This window comes from Eurypyga helias, unplaced genomic scaffold (genome assembly GCF_000690775.1).
Source record: "Eurypyga helias isolate BGI_N326 unplaced genomic scaffold, ASM69077v1 scaffold28292, whole genome shotgun sequence".
Classification (NCBI taxonomy): Eukaryota; Metazoa; Chordata; class Aves; order Eurypygiformes; family Eurypygidae; genus Eurypyga; species Eurypyga helias.
The window spans coordinates 31,662-47,395 of NW_010238303.1; the positions used below are offsets into that span (position 1 = coordinate 31,662).

Below are 15,734 nucleotides of genomic sequence, written 5' to 3' on the forward strand. Positions count from 1 at the left end.
AAAAGACTTCCTTTCAGTGGACCCAGTGGGGAGACCAGCTTTATTTTGCTCTGTGAAGTTGCCTGGAAATCACTATTTATGATCACAGAAATCCCACAACTGCAAGATTTATTATTATGCCAAATCTGAACAGAAGCTAGCTTAATGAATGAAACTTCTGAAAAGAAAGTTATACATCAAAATTCAGTTCAGTAATTTTGAGGAACATTTGATTTTTAATTTTCTTAGGCATAATTTGAAACAAACTTTTGAGAGGAAGTAATTTGAAAGCAAGAAGTTGAACTATCCTCTTCAGAAACAGAATATTTATGGGTTATCAAAGTGCTGGTCCCTTTTTGAATGAACTTTAGTCAAAGAAAAGGCATATTTGCACCACAAGTTTGACTAAATCTCGTTTTTCAACAGGAAAGTGTGACATTTTCTCATCAGTTCAAATTTCATTCAGGTCTTACAGTGGAAGGAAGTTTTTCCTTCATGCTACCTAATCTCAGGAGAAAAAAAAAATTCCAAATGTTTTATGGACATTTACCCCTTTCCAAAGTAATGAGAAATAACATTTCCTTGGCTTTGTGGACTTGAAGAAGGACAGCATTTACATTCCTCTCTGACTCAATGGAATATTCTTACAATCAGCAAAGTTCCTCACCTTCTGGTATAGAAGAGCAGGACTCATGGCAGGCTTTGGAAATAATAACCTTTTTATTTTCAAATTATTCTCACTCTTCTTGTGGCAAAGCCCAGGTTCCAATAGGCTCAATGGCATAGTGCAAGAGGTTTTTATGCTTATGGATTTGCTAATGGGGGTGGCTTACATGAAAGTATTAATTTGAGGGGAAAAGGACTTTCCATTAGTGAATATGGAAAATTTGGAAATGGAGGGCGTTTTGAAGGAAAGGTGTTTCTGAAGTGGTGCAGATTATATTCTACAAAATGGTTCAGTAGAAGACTATACTTTTTGAAGGAGAAATACATGGACTGGAGAAACATGGCAAATTCACGTGGATTTCATCAAATGACTTCAGTAAAAAAAAATTCTGTTTGTCTGACATGTGCCTCCAGTATGTGATAAATGATGTACTCAAGGTGTTCAATTTCAAATAGAATTTCATGTAGGCATTAACCTCTATTTTCCTTCAGGAAGGGTGAAATCTTGAACAAAAAACCCCATATATATTTTATCTACTGCTTACTAAAGTAAAAATCACAAAAGCAATTGAAATACTTGGTAGTGGAAGCAAAGAATGAAAACCGGGTATTTTAAAAAGAGAAAGAGAAGAAAGTATAAAGGATGAGGAGGTTTGAAGGTTGCTTGCTAGTGGATAGTCATTCATGTCCAGTTTGCAAAAGCAAACCATCAAGAAGCAGACCTCAGCAATTTAGAGGAAAAACATGTTGGAGTGACATGTGGGAAAAGGAAACACCAGCATGACAAAATGGGTCTGTCCTCCTGGATGACCTTGCCAGTAGGTAGCAGCCCAGGAGGAAAGAATAGTTGAACCCATGGGACTGCAAGAAGAAGTTCAGGAGCTAAACTAAGAAGCGTAGTACATTCGCACCACTAACTTAACTCCAACTGACATTGGGTTAGAAACAAGATCTTTTTCTCTGCCTCCTTAAAAAAGTGACACTGACATGCACAAGTGCCTGTCCAACTTCACCTGAGCAGCTTTGAGTGCCACAGGCAAATTCAAACAAGTCTGACAAGGTCTCAGGTACATTCAGTTCCTTCAGGTCTAATAGAACTAGTGTTGTGGAGGGTAGGGACGACCTCCCCGTAGTGGCACTGCTGAGTACACTCAGCTCTTACTAGACACCGGAGAGTCTGCACAAGACAGCCCCAGTGTCCCATTTGGCACCTGAAAATCCAAGCCAGCAAACAAAATACCTTAGGGAAATCTAGTTTCAGTGTTCAGGGACCAAACATGTGGGAAAGTGGCATTGCTTGAAAAGCCAGAGTGGTGGTGGGAAGCACTGGAGTGAGATCCCATTATGAAGAAAATGAATCCACAAACTGGTGCTGACAAACTTCATTGGCAGCTGTCCAGATCCAGATAATTTCCAGAGGTGTATGTACAGGCAGGATTTTTCCAGGACAGGTAAGATCAGATAGAGATGAATAAACCCCTTTATGTGCAATTTTCACTGCTGCCCTCCGAAGCTGAGGCTGTTTCCAGCTACAGTTTAACACTTTCCCTTCATGCCCCGTGGGGATTTTAGGTGCCTCTGTTCACTTGGAAAAAGGCTAGGGACCTCGGCCATCATCCTTGCTCTCTGCCCCACACCAGTGATGCTAGGGCTGCCCCCTCAGAGGAAGAGAGCTCAGGACACTCTTTGATCGCCTCTTCTGTCCCTGACTGCAAGGGAACTGCAGCTTCTTCAGCCCTAGGAGATTTACAGGTAGAGACCTTCTGCTACTCTGAGGTACAGACATCTGAAATGGGGCAAGAAGACCCCACTCCAGTGCTTTTCCCTCTGTTGCTCGTCTTAGTGTCCTACTATGAGCCAAACACTTGTGCACAATTAGACTTCATTTTACATTCAACTCTGATTGCTAATTACATGGTTTGCAAATTCATACTTCTCAAATAGATTCTGTTTTTAGCTTCCTAAAATTTCCAAAGCATTGCCAAAATGTTAGCTTTTGTAAAGGCGGTATTCAGAGATGCTTACCAGCCACGTGTTTTGAGTGCTGGTTGCTTTGTCCTGGACTGTCCGCATAATGCTCAAACAGCGAAAAAGCACTAGGCACCTTTTCTAAAGACAGGGTAGTATCCATTGCAGAAAGTAACCTATTTGGAAGAAAACACATAGCTGTCTGTATAAACCCCTTATGGCTTCACACAGTTTTCCAAAGGCCAGAAGCAAAGACCCCGCAGCATACGCTTCTCTAAATATTTCCTGTGAACTTAAGGAAAACATGCAAGGAGAGGCTGTTTCCCTGATTTTGAACATTCAGAGCATACAGTGATTTCGGATCAGGAGCTCAGTGAGAGTGCACACAGTCCATATACACTTGATCCATGAGAATGTGAGGATTTGAAGTTCACAGCAAGACTCCCAAGAGCACAGGGGTTTGGGCTTACTATCACAGTGCCTTTAAAGGTTACAAACCTTAGAGCTAAACTACAGCAGCTGACTCCAGAGATCTAATGTGAAGCAGCTGCTTGTGGCAAGAAAAAAAAAAAAAAAAAGAAAAGAAGGCACTTAATTAGTCCATATTTGCTGAGTTCATTATCAGAAAAAAAAAAAAGCCAACGTATTTTTAACTCCAAGGCAGAAGTAGCTTCAAGGAAATGAAAGAATATTTTTTTTCAAGGCAACCAAATTTTACCTTTCTCCCCTTCTGTTTTTTCAGTCATGGAAGTAGCTAATTATGCATAATTTTAACAAAGTACAACAAATATAAAATTTACTTTAGAAAAACATGCATTATTATATAGACTTGTTCTTAACCTTTTTTAGCAAGTCACATATTGCCAAAGTAAAGTAATAACCAAACCCATGCACAAAAATAGAATAAACTTTGCTTAGTGTGTAAATAAAAAAATAAAGGCCAAGTATATAGAAAGCCTTGGAAAACTGTTTTGTCCCGTTGTACCTTCTCTATTCTTACTCAATAAACTACATGCAGATATGTGGCCAGACTCACACTTTGACTTTCAACAGGAGAGTCCAAATTTATAGTCCTAACTCTGCACATTAACAGGAACCACGAAGGGCTGTTTGTCACTTCTTCTTCAGACCACTCTTCTGGGATTGTGATTTGGCCACACACTGGAAACCTCGTGCATTGTTAAACCCCAGCCCATGTTAGGCACGCGCGTCACTCTGATGGCTGAGGCAGCACTGGCAGGGGTATGTTTGATACGCGCTGCGCAATGCCCAGGCCCTTCGGGCAAAGTCAACAGTGGTGGTGTGGGCAAAGTAGGTTTGGGGTTTTGTACAGGAGGAGACTGCAGCCAGCCTGTCCGGACATTTGTTCACCTTGGAGAATTTACTGGGGGAATACAGGTTTATAACTGAACACTTTTCTCGTAAGGGATAGGTCTCACCAAAATGACACCCTTGAGGAAATCACACCGGCAGAGAACTGTTTGTGATAGTATGTATTTCTGGTATGTGCAGGCAGGCCAGGATGCAGTTGTGATGAGACACCAGACCTCTTACATATCCCAAATCTGGCAGTGCTGATGGAGAGGCATGGGAAAACATCAGCCTGCAGTCTCCTGGTAAGCGTTTGAAATGAGTTTTTGCTCATTTCTTTCTGGAATTTTGTTCAGAAACACAGTCTAACAATCCCAGCCATGTGAGTGACACTTTGCTTTATAACCTCTCAGAGACCAGGTAATACAGAACCAGACCAGTGAAAAAAGAATGTACCAGTTATGTCTAAGAAATGGAAACATCATCAAAATCATAGAATCATAGAATCATAGGATGGTTAGGGTTGGAAGGGACCTTAAAGATCATCTAATTCCAACCCCCCTGCCATGGGCAGGGACACCATGCACTAGACAGGTTGCTCAAAGCCACATCCAAATGTTTTTTAGTATATGTGCCTATAATAACTACAAGGAACATTTGTTTAAAAATGTCTGTGTAGAGATTTTAAACTGAGCTGACATTTTAAAACGCTACTCATTTAATTGATGTATTGCAGAACACATGCAAAACACTTCAGAACCAGCCAGTTGCAGCAACAAATAGGAAAATTCTCTTAATTTCATTATTTGCGAAGTTTATAAAAGTAGCTATGAATATTAGCAACATGTTCTCAAAGCTTGCAAATACTAAATAAAGCATCCAGCATGCTAGGCCTAGTACTCACTACAGTGCACTTAAACCATATTTCATATACCTTTTATTCAATTCTTTAGATGACTAGAGGAGGAAAAAAAAAAAAAAAAAGTGTTAACAATTTTCCAAACCCTGAAATCATTGAAGAACAACTCCTCTCACAGCCTTGCTGCTATCCGCAGATATAAAATGCACATGGCTTTATTGATTTGATGTTGTCTGGGATGATGCTCATTCCCACCAGAAGAGAATTTGATTCCTTAAGAATATTCCACTTCAAAGTTCTGTCTCAGGAGTCTTCTATAGTCTAAATCTGGTTTTAAGCTCCTGAGGAGTTGCTATTCAATATCCAGGTTTAGAGACCGGAGCACAGTCAAATACTTTCTTAAACGGAGGCTTCAACAGAAAGAAATCCCCTGCACATTAAAAACACTTAAATCCAAAATCTGGCTGAAATCTCCTTCATAACTTTTTATTACTAGAAGCTGGGTGAGATTTGTACTCATGTAACTCATGGAGTAAGTGTTTCTCCCCTCCTCCATGAATCTTCAGCTAAGACTTCTTGGCTTGTTCCTGTCATCTATCACTAACAGAAAGGAGCAGGGAATCTAATAATTTTCCCACCTCACAAAAGAATTTCAGATAACAAAGTTATATATTTAACAAAGCGCTGATCCAGTACCTCACAAAGTTCAGAAAAATAAGATATATTTTTCAGCCATCACAAAATAGCCAATCTACCACAGCATTCATTTGGTTACAGGACACCAAGACATTGCATAGCTTGAAGCAGGGGGGAAAGCCAAATATTGCTCCACCGTTCCTATAACTGCTGGTCTATGGCCTGGGGCCTTGTATTGGAATGTTTATTTTGCATGAATGAGCAGTCCTTAGACAGTAATTTGAACTTTTCATTTCTTGCATCCCAAGATGGTTTCTCTGCAACTTCCTGACTAAATTCTACTTCCATAATGGGAGAAGATTATTGTCCCAGAAATGCCATCCCTTTCAAGACTGCTTATACACTTCTATAGTGGAGGAAGTGCCTCAGCTCACTCACAGACAAGTCTTGCAGAACAAGAACAACAGCCTTGGAGGACCCAGGCACATGATTAACCTGCAAGACCCTCTGAAATGAGCTTATTGTTGTTGGCTGAAAGAACTACATAAGGCCAGCCATGCAGATTCACAAGGGATGTTTTTTTACACATAAAAGGACCATTAAAGTCATGCACCTCACATGCACATTCCTAAACCTAGCCCCCTATTGTGGTTTAATCCCAGCTGGCAACTAAGCACCAGACAGCCACTCACTGTTTTTCAGCAGTAAACATTTATCGCAGCCTCAGTAACTGGAGTCCATAGCTATTGCCTGTGTCTGCTCGTAAAAAAAAAAAAAAAAAAAACCCCAACCCAACAATAACTCGGCTTCTGGTTTGGATCCCCATCTTGATTCACCTTAATTTTTCATATAGTAAAGTACCTTTTGCTCTACTGTTTCTTACTTCTCAGTGGATAAGTAATTCTAGACAAATTATTGATTTTAACTTAGCCTTCTCGTAAGAAACAAAATAGAACCATTTTAACGATATAAGGCATGTTTTCATCCTTTGCATCATCTTTGCAATTCTCTCTGAGCATCACCATGACAAAAGCAAACGATCTAGCTGTTTCAGAGTGGAATAGCTGATCCTGCAGGATCTAGCTATCTTAAAAAAAAAAAAAAAAGTAAATAACTTATTCTCAGACTAGATACAGTATAAGTGCTTTTCTAACTAGTATCATAAAAGCTACAGCATGGAAGCCATTTTTGCTTACATTAAGGAAAACAAATCTGTCAAGTTCTTCCATTTCTTTTACTGTTGTCTCCAAAGTTTCCTTTGCTGAATCAACAGTTTGCTGGAAGTTAACCATCTGCTCATACAGGTATTCCATTTTCATTTTCTTCACTTCCTCAAAGTTTTCTGATTTCTCATCATACTGTGCTACCACCTTCTTAAGCATCTCTTCATTCTGCTTTTCCAGTAGCTCTGCATTTTTCTTACAGTTTTCCTGCAAAATAAAAACAGATAGAAATTGATCTGCAGAATAAAATTACAACATTTAATGAATACACAGAAATTCTCAATTAGCCATACATGAACCATTCACCAGATTCCTTCTGGCATCCTGGTAATAAGAGAATGATATTTCTGTAAGCAAGCTCATCTGGGAGAAATATCACTAGAGAAATACATTTAAAACAATGGCAGATTTTTTTTTTTTTTAATACTTATTTCATGGCTTAAGGACTTGGGTGTTAAGAAATTAAGATATTGGGCAACTCACATACATGTTTCACACAGAATTCTAAAGTCACAAACACTGTGAACTTTTTAGAAGCATAAACAAAACTAAGGGAACTTTTTCCTCCAGTGCTTGACAGTCACATATTCCACTTTGCAATTAACATGACAAAAGCAATCTTTTTCTTCCCCTAAAGTTAACACCTTCCGGTGGGAGAAGTCAGTCTGAGGACCAGGGAAACAGCCTGTTTTAGTGGAAACAGTGATGTTACAAAACAAGGCAAGCATATCTTAGAATTAATTTTGTAGAAAGAAGGAAAAAAAAAACCCAAACCACTGTTATAAAACACTGGACTTACCTCAACAGAGTTAAATAGCGATTCAATATCACTTACAAACTCTTCAATCTTTATTGACTTTTCTTCCAGTGCTATTAGCAATTCACTTAACTGATCCTGAAATGTAAAATATTTCAGTAATATAAGCATGTTATTTTATAAAGTTCTTACACACAAATAATTTTACGTGAATATTTTTGTTCTGCCATGAGCCACCACTGGAACAATTGCTAAATTAAGGTCAACTATTGCCCTGGCTACAAAAGCAAGCACAGAAATAGTAACTGGAACATTCACAAAACTCTTTCCAAACCAAAACCAGTGAGGTCAGTTCAACAAGGTGCTGAGTGTCTAAACAAATCGTTCAATGTTACAAATTCCAGTGCAGCTTTGCTAGAGACTGAGGGTACTCAGATTCTTATGAGGGTCCTTAGGAGATTATAGAAAAAGCCCATAAAAAGGAAGAAAATGCAAGTAATTATAAGGCTTATAGATTATGCAGTGTCATGATTTTTAAGATTAGAATTATAAAGATATTTCCTATAAACCAGAATTGGTTAAAAATGACCGGTTGAATTAGATGTGGAAACAAAATCAGTCCAAGGGACAACAGGCACCAGAGACAACTCAGAACTTATTTCCAAGTCCTTTTTGACCTTTTGTGAAAGGAAGCTGGCCATCTGTTCAGGTGCAATTTAAGTTTATAAAAATATATAGTTTTAATTAGCTGGCATAAATCTAAAAGGAAGTTTAACTTCCTTTGGCAACAGCTTTTTATTATAGCAAACTTCTACAGCCCGATGTGTTCAAAACTAGCACATGACTTTCCATTAATTATAAAGGTCACCTTGGACTGTACAATTGAAAGCTCACTTTATAAATATTTAGGACCAATCACCAAGATCCAGAGGCAAACTTCTGTTTGTCAAGATCACCTCTAAAACCTGACAGATGCCATCCATAGTTCATTTCATTTACCATGAAGCTATGTTCCTACTGTTAAAATTCAGGCAACAAGCATTTTTTTATTGTAATGCTTTCTCAGTAATTATACAGAAGTAACAAGAAACACATGAATGCCATCCCAGAGTAACCTGAGACTTAAGTGCTAGAAATCATGTGAAGCCAAGCCTGTGCTGTGGCCAGATTTAATATTGGCTTCATGTCCATGCTCAACAGCCAGGGAGTGATATCATGGGATATTTATTTGTGGCTTAACTTGACTCGCTGCAACGCAGGTACATTTGAATGATGGCTGGGGTCTGCGATTTTTTTACTAACTTACTGGTGGCTAATTATCACTTCTAAGTCCAGCATGAATGGTCATATATAAAAAGCAACTCCACTGTCATACAACTGCACACCATGGAGATAAATAAATTTATAAATACTGATATTTGAAACTGCCACACTGACTCCTCCTACTTCTAATTTCTGTCTTGCATATGGGTTAACATAAAGATAATGTCAATACCATTAAAATTCCAGAAGGGCTTGTCTTGATGAGATCACATAAAACCTGTATTACCATCAACTGAACATGTGCCGGGAAAGAGACCTCATCATTCAGATACAGCAGTGAGATTAAATAGCTGGTAGCCATGAAAGGAACGTCTATATACTTATACATGAGCAAATCTGAACTGGGAAAAGTGAGCCATCAGATGCGTGCTATTTCACAAGCAGAACTGCAATTTAATGAAGAACAGTTTCCACAGAAACAAAGCATTTTCACGAGTAATGATAGCAAAAGACTAGGCTGCTGAAATGGAGGCACCTTTATATATCTTTGAGAGTGGTACAGCTTAGAGACAGTGGGAAGAAGTAGGACTTGCTAAACTCTTAATCTGCACTACAGCTAAAACACTATTGGCACAGACGAACATGAACAGAAAATGAGGATGAAATTTCAACAGAACTGTGCAGTGTAAACCGTGTAACTCATCTAGTATCTCTGAGCAACCAACACACGTAACTGGAATGGGAACGCTTTATCAGGATACTGGTCCCCACATATGGAGGCTTCTGTACCTTGTGAGGTGAAATGAGATGTTGTTACTAAAATTTTATGTTCATATAAGCAACACTATTCCCATTTCACCCCCTACGCATACAAACCAGAGCAAACTTACATAGGTGAGAATGCTAAAATATGGAAAGTCTAATAAACAAGGTAATTCAAACTTCTGAACAAATAAAAATATCAACTTAGCAAGCCTAGGACTCTAGAGAACGTCTTAATAAGATAGATAGTCTCTCTTCAAGATCTCCAACAGGTCTTTTAGGACCAGCTTTTATTTTATAGGTACTGTGACTTAGCCTCTGGACCGCTCTCTGAAGCCTCTCCCCTGAAAACACAGGAGTTCTGGGGAAATTACCCTCAGTATCTCCTTCCACCACTCTAATTAATCCATCACAGACTTCACAGAGTGGTGGGGGTTGGAAGGGACCTCTAGAGATCACCTAGCCCCACACCCCTGCCAGAGCACGATCACCTAGAGTAGATCACACAGGAACAAGTCCAGGTGGCTTTGGAAAGTCTCCAGGGAAGGAGACTCCATCCCCTCCCTGGGCAGCCTCTTCCAATGCTCTGTCACCCTCACAGTGAAGAATTGTTTCCTCACGTTCAGGCTGAACCTTCTGTTTTCCAGTTTATGGCCACTGCCCCTAGTCCTGTCATTAGACACCACTGAGAAGAGCCTGGCCCCATCTTCCTGACACCCACCCTTTAGATATTGATAAGCATTGATAAGAACCCCCCTCAGCCTCCTCCAAGCTAAACAGACCCAGCTCTCTCAGCCTTTCCTTACCTTCATCTTGGCTGCAGCATCATCTAGTGTTGTGACTTCATGGTCTTTATGTTCTCCAAAAAGCTTGTCAATAGCAGATATTGGGCATTTGCAGTAGTAACAGTAAGTGTCTGCTTGCATTTTCTTCAGTTCTCTTTGTGGGCTCTCAACTTGAGGAATGTTTGCTGCTGATTTTTCAGGATACATCACCACAAAGCCTGAATCTTCAAGCTCAACAGGTGTTTTTTGCTCTGGTTCATTAACAAATTCATAACCATCACCAGCATGCTCGAAAGAGTCTCTGTCTTCAAACAGTAGCTCCTCATGTGTGAATTGAGATGATATTTCATCCTGCAAAAGTTCTTCTTGTGTAATCACATCATAGTCCATTGACTCAGCAAGATCTTCGTAAACATCAGGGTGCTGATCCTCTCTTTGCAAGTCTGGCTTCTCTGTTTGCTGAATGGTAGGGACACAGGAAAGATTTTCCTGAGTATATTGATCATCTTCACTGTGTTCAACAGGAGTCCTGACATATGGGACATATTTTTCCATTTGAGGAACCGCTGCTATGCCATGCTGTTGTTCTTGCTTATTATCAGCATCTTGATATGCAGCTCCCTGATAATCCACTAGTTGACTATATGGTTGATGACTTGATTGCTCTGGCAACTCCTCGGTTGTTTCTACAGGTACATTCTCTTCTTCTCTTTGTTCAGCAGTATCACTTCTTGCACCTGAAAGAATTGCTTTGTTTCCAAAAGGTATAGCATGTGTTGGTTTACAGACGGTTGCTTCAATGTCACTGTCAACCTGGACTTTCTCCACAACACCCCTTTCTGTCAGAACCTCAGTTCTGACACGTTGAACATCAACAGGTCCCTGCTTGTGTTTGCCTTCTGAACTTTGAACAGAAATTCCTCCACTAAAGGACTCATACTCTGGCATTTGATCCTTTTGAAGCCCTATAGCCTTACTTGGAATTTCATCTTTAAGAATGTATTTTTCAAAATATATTCCTGTTCCGTCATCTGTGTCTGAATTAAAAAAAATGCATTAGAATTACCACTTTCCTCATCAGAGGGAGTCTCATCCTTTGTCTTTTCTCCTACTGCTTCTGCATAGAGGTCCTTGTACAAAAACGACAGAGCGGGTGGATCCTCTAGGAGCTCTGGATTGACTGCAGCAACAGTGGTAGGGAACAACAGAGATCGCTCTAGCACTCCTTCTTCTGAATCAAAGAGTGGTGTCCCTGGTGACTTCCGTTCCTCTTCTACATTTGTTACCTTTTTACTGGTAATATCGATTGACTTCTGCAGAGGTAAAGGTTTTGGAGCATCTGCATAGGACTGCATTTTGCTTTCTCCTTTCACAGTACCGTAAAAGACTTCATCCAGATCCTCAAGTAAGGAAAACTCCTCTTCCAAAGTATCTACCTCAGCACTTTCCTTAAAAGGCATGGCTTCTTCCACAGGTTCATTGGGATCTTCTGCCACAGGGAACAATGAACTTGGTCTTTCAAAATGTGGCTTAATAGGGGATCTGTCATCAATCAACGTATATTTTTCAAAATAATCCACATCGACCATACCATTATTAGGATCAAATACTGCCTTATTATTGTTTTCTGGCAACATGGGATTTTCTTGTTGTGCTTCTCTAGTTTCCACTGCATCATCTTTTTTGACCAATTCTTTTAGTTCATGGCTTGCAGGCTTTCCTGACACTGAGCTTTCTGAAATTTCTGTGGTTGTTCCAGAAGCTAGGGCTCCGTGACAATCACTACCTAATTTTCTTTTAAATGAAGGATTTGTTTCCAAGTATTCTAGCTTATCTGTCATGTATTTACTTTCTTCTTGATCAACAGAGGAAATATGTGTAGGAGCATGAATATTGAGTATTTCATAACCTTCTGAAATGATATTGAATAGGTCTTTTTGTTCAGTTGGCTCTGCAGCATGATGAGAGTCTTCTACAGCACTTTCATGTTCTATTTCTTCCTCTTCTCCTTTCAGGTAACGGGAAGGCACTTCAGACACTTTGTCGTCCTCCTCTGGATATTGCATTGACTCCATCTTTGTAGGGTTTCCAGTGCTAGTTTCATGCTCTGGAACTTTGTGTGGACCTGGATTACCTCTTCCTAGAGACGGTAAATCATACCTTTGTGCTCTGTGACTAGCATCTGAGGACGCACTGTAGCAAATATCACTTGACACTGAATCAGGAATTCTAAACATACGTCGTTTATTCTCCGTGGCACCGTGAACTCTAAGTTCTGTGCAGCTTGCAGCTGGGAATTGTTTTGATCCAAAATCAGAGGCTTGAATTCCTTGCCTGTCTGTAGCTCTTACTGGACTAATGGAGCGAGCTTGCACTTCTTGTGCCAGCCAGCTTGCTAGCCCAAAAGATGGAATATCTGGATTCTGCATTTCATTAGAACTAGAGCTAACAGATTTCACCTCTGCTGAAGAAAGGCTGGCCTGTTCACTGGAATAATGATGAGCTTTTTGTGTCACGGTTTCACAAAAAAGATCTGATGAAACTGAGCCCAGATGCTCCAAGGATGTGCCCTTTTTGTCTGCAAAAGATGGTTGCATTTCCTGCCTATCTTCTCCTTCCATAGAAATGCCTGAAACTATGTTAAATTGCTTTCCAAGCATGCCTACTACATCAGATAAAGATGATGGAATATTTTGTTTCTCTTCATCATCAGTGAAAGCCACTGATACTGACTTTTCAGGTAATGTATGAAAAGGCACAAATGAACCTGATGATGTAGCTTGCCAGTGTGCTACATCAGTCACCCTTGGGTCTGTGGTCACAGACCTTGGCACTGTCTGTACATCAGGCTGCATTTCTTGCTTATCCTGCTCGGTAGTGAACTTTGGGGAACTTCTTAGCTGCTCTGAAGACAAATATTTTGTGTCCAACAAGGGATCTTGAGATTCTTGCTTGTCTTGGTCCTGCCGGTGTGTTAGAGACACACTCTCCGGCTGCACCGTCTTCAAGCTTGCTGTTTTAGGTGAACAGAGCTGGACTTCTTGCAACTCTTTTTCATCACGTGGTGGAATTACATATTTGCACTCTGATTGTGCAGACTGGGAAATAAGTGGCTGCATGCTTTCCTTTTTTTGTTCAGAGGCGGACCATGTGGGGATCAAATACTCAGAGACTGGTTTTGAATAAAGTGGAATTTCTTGCTGACATGTTTCATCCGCTAAATAAAATGGAACTGGAGGTTCAGATTCCAGTTTTGAAGGTACAGTTAAATAATCTTGACTTTCTGGGGTTTCTGCTTTATCTGTAGAATCTGATAAATTTAATTGTTCAGATCCTAATTGCGTAGCTGTGTGGAAGTAATGTGGAGTCTCTTCTCTCTCTGTTTCAGGTAAAATTACATGTTCAGCCTCTGACTGTGCAGCCACAGGCAAATGTAGATGAATTTTTGTATTCTCTGAGTCTTTTCTTGCAAAGAAGAAACCTGACTCGGGCTGCACAGTTTCTGACTGCTCTACTTTACACTGGGTGTAAGATAAATCTAAGTGTTTGGGGGACAAGCCTCCAGTTACAGGTGAAGACTTCAGACTTCTTTCTGGTTTTGTTTCAGAGACAAAATGTGAAACACCCAAAGGTACAGACACTGTTGGTTCAGTAACAGATGAATATGGTTGAATGTTTTGGCTCCTTGCTTCCTCAGTAGAAAAGGATAAATCTTGTTGTTTGGCCTCCAAGTGAGCAGTTAGAGATGATGTAGCAACAGTGTCTCGCTTCTCCAAATGTCCTGCTCTCGGCAGAGCCTTTTCAAGCATTTCTGCTTTGTCAGTAGGACTTAATAAATCTGATTTTTCGAAGTCCGGCTGGGCAGTTCGCTGCTCCTCGGTCCTGCCAAAGGTGTATGATACAGAAGGTGTTTCTGGTTGCTCTGTTTCAACAACAGCGTACTGCAAATCAATGCTTTGCAGCTCATCCCTCTGCTCCATTTCACCCATGAAATAAGATGTCTCTGCATGTTCCAGCTGGGCAGCTTGTAATTGCTCTGCTTTGCCATAGGAGTATAATAAATCTGGTGGTTTCATTCCACAAGTCTCTGCTTTGTCAAGGGAATATGATGAATCTGGATGTTCTGATTTTAGCTGTTTCGTTTGCAACTGCTCTTCTTTTCTTGTGGAACAGGAAAAATCAGAAGGCACGAACCCTGCTTGTGCAGTTTCCTGTTTTTCTGTTTTGCCAAGTGAATGTGATTTCTGCTTTTCTTCACCAAGGGATTGCAAAAAGCCAGGCCGGGCCATTCCTTTTTCCTCTGGTTTGCCAAAGGACTCCAAAATCTCTGGCTGTTGCAGTACTGCTTGGGCAGGTTGTGAGTGCCCTGATTTGCCAGCTTCATAGGATAAATCCACTTCTTCCACCTCTGGCTGTTCAATTTCAGGGTGGTCTTGCCAACCAATAGGATATGAAAAATCTGGATAATTTGATTTCTGATGTGTATCTTCTTTCATTTCCCTAACAGGATAACATAACTGTGGCTGACGCAAGTCTGGCAAAACCATTTCTTGTTCTCTACTGCCAGAGGAATGCAACAAACCTGTATGTTCCAGTTCACCTTGCACAGTTTGCATTTCATCTGTTTTACCAAGGGTACGTGTCAAATCTTGTTGCCCTACGTCCATTTGTGTTGCTTCTTGAGACAGTGTTTTGCAAATGGAAAATGGTAAACTGTGAAGTTCCTGCTCTGTATGTGTCATTACTTGTTGCTCTGTTTTTCCAATGGGATGGAGTGTTACAGGCTGCTCTGGTTTCTGTTGTGTAGCCAGTGGCTGCTTTGCTTTGTCACTGGAGTACATAAAATCTGGATGCTCAACCTCTGGCTGTGCTGTTCCTTGCTGTTCTGTTTTGCCAATGAAATGCAGGAAGTCCTGATGCTCTGCTTCCACTTGAACAGCTTGTGGTTGCTCTGTTCTCCCAGGGCAAGATGATAAATCTGGTTGTCCTAATCCCAGTTGCATGGTTTCTTGTGGCTGTGTTTCATCAGTGGAATATGATACATCTGAATGCTCCAACTCTCGTTTTGCCAGTTCTTGTTGCTCTTTTTTGTCAGAAGAATACCAGAAGTCTGGGAATTCCCCTTCCAATGGAGCCCTGTTCAGTTGCTCTGCTGTGCCATAAGAACTGGAGAACATCGACTGTTCCAATTTCAGTTGTGCTGTTTCCTCCGAGTGTAACATATAGCTTCCCATCTCCTGTTTGACATTCAGGTGTGCACTTGGTTTTTCTTCACTAACAGAAGAGGACAAATCTTTGCCCATGGCGTCTGGAAGTTCAGACTCCAGTGGGGCAGCCCATGGAGGCTTTTTCTTCTCAAAGGAATGCAACAGCTGGTGTTCTTTCAACCCTGGCTGTGTTGTGTTATGAGGTTCTGATGTGCCAGCAGAGGATGACAGATCTGCATATTCTGACTTTCCTTGGAAATCCTGCAGTCCTTCTGTTTTCCCCATACAGCCCTGCAGCTCAGGGTGCTCTGACTGCAT

The 15,734-nt window shown here is 40.5% G+C and overlaps 1 protein-coding gene across 1 annotated transcript in view; it reads right to left on the bottom strand.

Annotated features, from left to right (window-relative positions):
• The window catches only part of CMYA5 (cardiomyopathy associated 5), a gene marked incomplete at its 5' end in the record, with an annotated part of 39,623 nt that overhangs the window by 17,759 nt on the left and 6,130 nt on the right, over nt 1-15,734 (bottom strand). Inside the window, 6 exon segments of the mRNA XM_010147811.1 lie at nt 2,671-2,789; nt 4,859-4,881; nt 6,616-6,849; nt 7,442-7,537; nt 10,231-11,255; nt 11,258-15,734. The exon segment at nt 11,258-15,734 is cut by the window's right edge and continues 6,130 nt beyond it. Of these exon segments, the coding sequence (XP_010146113.1) occupies nt 2,671-2,789; nt 4,859-4,881; nt 6,616-6,849; nt 7,442-7,537; nt 10,231-11,255; nt 11,258-15,734 (5,974 nt within the window).